The sequence below is a fragment of the Triticum urartu genome, chromosome 5A (genome assembly GCF_056163025.1).
Source record: "Triticum urartu cultivar PI428250 chromosome 5A, HENAU_Tu73, whole genome shotgun sequence".
Taxonomy (NCBI): domain Eukaryota; kingdom Viridiplantae; phylum Streptophyta; class Magnoliopsida; order Poales; family Poaceae; genus Triticum; species Triticum urartu.
Window position 1 is genome coordinate 6,388,221 of NC_141877.1, and position 4,739 is coordinate 6,392,959.

Below are 4,739 nucleotides of genomic sequence, written 5' to 3' on the forward strand. Positions count from 1 at the left end.
CCATGTCGTGTGATGAATTTTTAGACTAGTAGCATGCTAGAGGTTGTTTGCAATATCATGAAAAGTATATGTTAGCAGTGACATGGATTAGACTCACTAGTAAAAAAATGCCCATTTGTCCTGGTTCCAGATGCCCATTTGTCCCGGTTCCGGAACCGGGACTAAAGGATCGGTACTAAAGCCCAATACCTTTAGTCCCGGTTCGCCTACGAACCGGGACAGATGGGGCTCCATGTGGCCGCTGCGGCTTGCCCAGGCAGGAGGGCCTTTTGTCCCGGTTGGTAGCACCAAACGAGACCAAAAGGCATCCACGCGTCAGCAGTTCAGGGGCTGGGGTTTTTGTTTTTTTTTGAAAGGGGGGAGGGAGTTTGGGGTTTTGGGGTTTTGTAGGGTTAATTTAGGGGTTTCATATATTGTGTTAGCTAGCTAATAGAGAGAAGTGTCATCTCTTATCTCCGTGCTTGGTCGACGCTACGTACTATACGTATAGAGAGGACTCGACACGCTAGCTAGTAAGCAAATGAAGGAAACCATTAAGTACAGAAGATCGTCATGAACATATACACAGAGAAGTGATCAGCCTCTCCTTTTCCGAGAGATTGGTCCGACAACAAGTTTTCGTATATCTATCCGACGCTACTGGCTACATATATACAATATAAGATCTCTTACAATCCCCTAACATCTGAACTCAACTTCCACATGGTATTCTTCGGCTTTATTGATGACGTGGTCAAGAAAGAATCCCACCAATTCCTCTTGAATTGCTCGTATGTGATCTTGTGGTAGGAGTTCATTCCGCATTTGCCACATCTAATTTGAAGAAGGGGGCCAATACATATATATGAATGAAACTCAACACAAATGATGGTAATAAAATAAAATTATGAATATTATTGCTTACGCACTTCATATTGTTTTTTAGAGTAGCCCCGCTTATTCTTGGTCGTTGTGTTGTAGATAAACTCGCAAACGTAGTATCCACAGTAATCATTCCCAGGTTCCTGCCACAAGCACTTTACGAGAAATAGAGGTCAATCAAATTGATAATCAAGCATTATAAATGTTATTGATGAAACTAGCTAGAATCAATGGGAGATGCGCGGAACTAGCTAGTAGTACTTACTTTGGGGTGTGTAAATCGCAGCTCCCCCTGCAGTCCCGGAGCTTGTGCGGTGAACTCTTTCAAAACCCCGCCAGACAAAGAAAACAATTACTTGATATCAGGAAATGAACAAAGTTGCCGATATGGTGCGATAATGATCGATTGAACTTATTTCTCGAGCATTTTAGTCATGGTCGCATACTCCTCGGGATTTTTTCGTCTCGAGTCTAAGACGTTTACTAGTCCCTGCTCAAGCTTAATCTCTAGGAGAATAAAGTGGAAGCTGCGCACGCATGCATAACTCATCAATTACATTACTATAACCTCGAGTAACAAGGGAAACCGAATATGCACAAGACAGTAAGAGCATCTCCAGCCATTGGCCCCCCAGGAGGGGCTAAAAATCGCCCCCTGGGGGCGCACCGGCGCTAAACCGCGCACTGGGGCATGATGCCCCCCAGTCGCGGCGCCCACGTTTTTTTGAAAAAGTCAAATACAGGGCAAACAAGGCTCAAATTTAATGCAAACATCGGCGAGCTCGTTCAAATTTAAACATATTTTACAAAAAAAGAAAAAAATTAGTACGGGCTGCCCCCGCCGTCTCCATCGCTGCACCTCGCCGTCTACCTCACCGCTCCCCGCCGCCCGCCGCCCGCCTTTGCAGTTCTACATGCCGAGGAGGCGGTAGAAGCGCGTGTAGTCGCCGTCTCCACCGCCGCCGTCGTCGTCGTCCCCGCCTCCGCCGCCGCCGTCCCTGCTGCATCCCTCCCCCGGTTGGCGCGGCGGGTTGGACGGTCCGGAGGCGTCGTCGTTGTCGTCGCTGTCGAGGAAGACGATGCTGTGCTCGTCCTCGCGCCCACACTTGAGGGCGGAAATCTCCTCCAGGGCCAGGCTATCTCCTCGTACTCCACCGCAGGGCGTCCTCGTCGGAGAAGCCGCGCCGGGCTATCTCCTCATACTCCGCGGGGAGGACGGGCTCCGGCTTGGGCTCGACGAGGACGAAGCGGCCGGTGGGTGGGGGGGGGGGGGGGCGGAGTCGCCGATGCGGACGCCGGAGCTGCGGGTACGCGCGCTGACAGGCGTGTCCTGGGGCTCCGGCTTGACGGGGCGGAGGCAGGGAGAGCCCGACGAGCGGCCGGACGAGGAGGAGGACGCCCCGGGCCGCTCCATGCGCCTCGGCGCCCAGGAGCTTTCACGGCGGCGTGAGAAGGATGGGGGAGCAGGGTACTCGAGGCGCGGCGTGTTGCCGCCCTTGATGTACTTGAGGACGGCCTCCAACGTGCAGCCGGGCACGCCCCACCACCGGCGACGGCCCTCGGAGTTGAGCCGCCCGAAGGGCACGACGCCGTTGGTGGCCTCGAGCTGCTCGGCGTGACGGCGGCGGAAGTAGGGCTCACAGAGCGGGCTGTCGGGGACGTACCGTGGCCTCTCCCTCGCCGCCCGCGGCAGGGACGCGCGGATACGTGCGATCTCCGCACGCCGCGCCGTCCCGGTGGGTGGTGGTGGCACCGGCACGCCGCTGGCGCTGATCCTCCAAGCCCCGGGCACCCGCATGTCCGGCGGGACTGGGTACTCGGCCTCGAAAAGGAGGCGAGCCTCGTCCTCGTGAAGATGGCGGCGCCCGAAGCCGTTCGCCGCCGCGCCGTCGCCTGGAAAGCGCTCGGCCATTCTTCTCAACTGGAGACGGCGAGAAGAGGAAGGGGGGGGGCAGAAATGGGCGCGTCGGCATGGAGTATCTGTGCGTGTCTCCGGCGCACTGGCGGTCGGCTTATATAGGCGGAGGCGCCGCGTGGTAGGCTTGGCCGGCACGTTACGCGTGGCGTGATGGCGTGGCGGCCGAGGGGACGCGCGTTGCCCGGCCTTCACTGCGCCGCCCGTGAGGCATCAATGGAGGCTGACTGGCGCGGCAGCGCGCGCAGCTTTGGCATTGATTCGCCACGGGAAACGAGGCGATGAGGACGACGAAGCGGCGAGAAGAGAGTTGAGTCACTGACGCGGCTGGCCCGTGGCTCTTCGCGCCAAAAACGATTCGCCCGGCGCCCCCGAGCGACCCCCAGCGCGCCGGGTTCGGGTTGGGTCCGCCGGCGCCAATTTCGGCCCGAGCCAGCGAAAACTGGGCCCTTGGGGGCGCGACTGGGCCGATTTTTTGGCGCCGGCGGCCGAAAAATCACCTGGGTGGCCTTCTTGGGGGCGCGGCTGGAGATGCTCTAACACTCACTTGAAGTTGTAAGGAAAGAGTATTTTATCTTTGTTTTGATTTTGAAGCAACGACCGTAGCAAGTTGGCCTCGATTTCTTTGGCTTGCTATTTAACCGTCCATTCATCTATGAGATTTGTGTTAATGAACCAAATATCCTAGATTTCTGCTTTTCTGCATTTGATGATCTTCAATTTGCATAATATAGTAAGGATAATTATATATACATGCAATGAAAGAGTTGTGCTATATATAGAGACTTAATTAAAGAAGCAGTACTTACAGACAGTAGCAAGTGATGATTATTTTATCGAGGGTCTTTTGATTGAAAAACTGGAAGAACTCCTCAAATGGAACAGACAACAGATCAATTCCAACGAGGTCGTGCTCCTTTTTAACTCTCAGCGTCAAAATATCCTTCCCAGACTCGTTGCAGGTTTTCATGTACCACTCATGGAATCTTCGCATCATCGTTGTTAGAGGAGGATGACCAGGTTTGACGAGAGGCTTCCCGTGCCGGTATTTGAATTCGTCCACCTCCATTGTATCAAAATGTGCATCGTCGGGCAGGTAATCTGCAGGATTGGTACCGGGCACCATCCCCGGATTATTAGCGACGATATCGCTAGACACCTTGAGCGGGGGGCACGATTGGTTCGCTTGTTTACCAAGCCGGGGATTTTTTCCCACTTCTTCGTTCTGCTAACCTTCAATCACTGCAAGTACTTCCCGACCGCTCCGCTTCCTGATATGACCTTTCAATAATGCGCTTATAGTTGGTTTGCGGCGGAGACGGTGGTGGTCGCTTTAGGGCATCGATAGTGTGCTGAACTTTCATGGGATCTATCTTCTCCTCCGGAGGTGGATGTTTCATAGCTTTTCGCGTTTCAAAGAAGTCCTTAACATAGGCTGGATAGATCTCCGTGTTTTCCTCCACGGTCCTCTCGTATGGTAACTTCTCTAGAGGCCTGAGAGATGGACCGAGTTTGTATTGCCTCCCGCCTCTGACTGTACTGCTAGACGCCAGAGCAGCCAGAGTGGCAGCGACTGTCTTCTTTTGTTTCTTACGAGGCAGAGAAGGAGGCGGAGTGCTACGACGCGCTGGAGCAGCCGGAGCGGCGGCGGCTGTCTTCTGCCGTTGCTGACGAGGCGGAGGAGGAGGCGGGCTGCTCGGACGCGCCGGAGAAGGAGGAGGAGGAGGCAGAGTGCCGCCACACGGCGGAGCAGCCGGAGAAGGAGGAGGAGGAGGCGGAGTGCCGCCACGCGGCGGAGCAGCCGGAGAAGGAGGCGGAGTGCCCTGATCACTCGCCGGAGGAGGAGGCGGAGGAGGAGGTGGAGTGCCCTGACTCGCCAAAGGAGGAGGAGGAGGCATCCAGTTCGGAAGGTTGATGAGCTCCTTCCGCCATAGACATGGAGTCTTCAGAGCAAGACCCAGCT

General features: G+C 55.1%; 1 protein-coding gene across 1 annotated transcript; it reads right to left on the reverse strand.

The window, feature by feature from the left end:
• Nucleotides 1–2,050: 2,050 nt before the first annotated feature.
• On the reverse strand, nucleotides 2,051–2,773 carry LOC147967377 (uncharacterized). The gene has a single exon (XM_087522884.1). The coding sequence runs from the start codon at nucleotides 2,771–2,773 to the stop codon at nucleotides 2,051–2,053; it is 723 nt and encodes a 240-aa protein (XP_087379010.1).
• Between the last annotated feature and the right edge of the window lie 1,966 nt (nucleotides 2,774–4,739).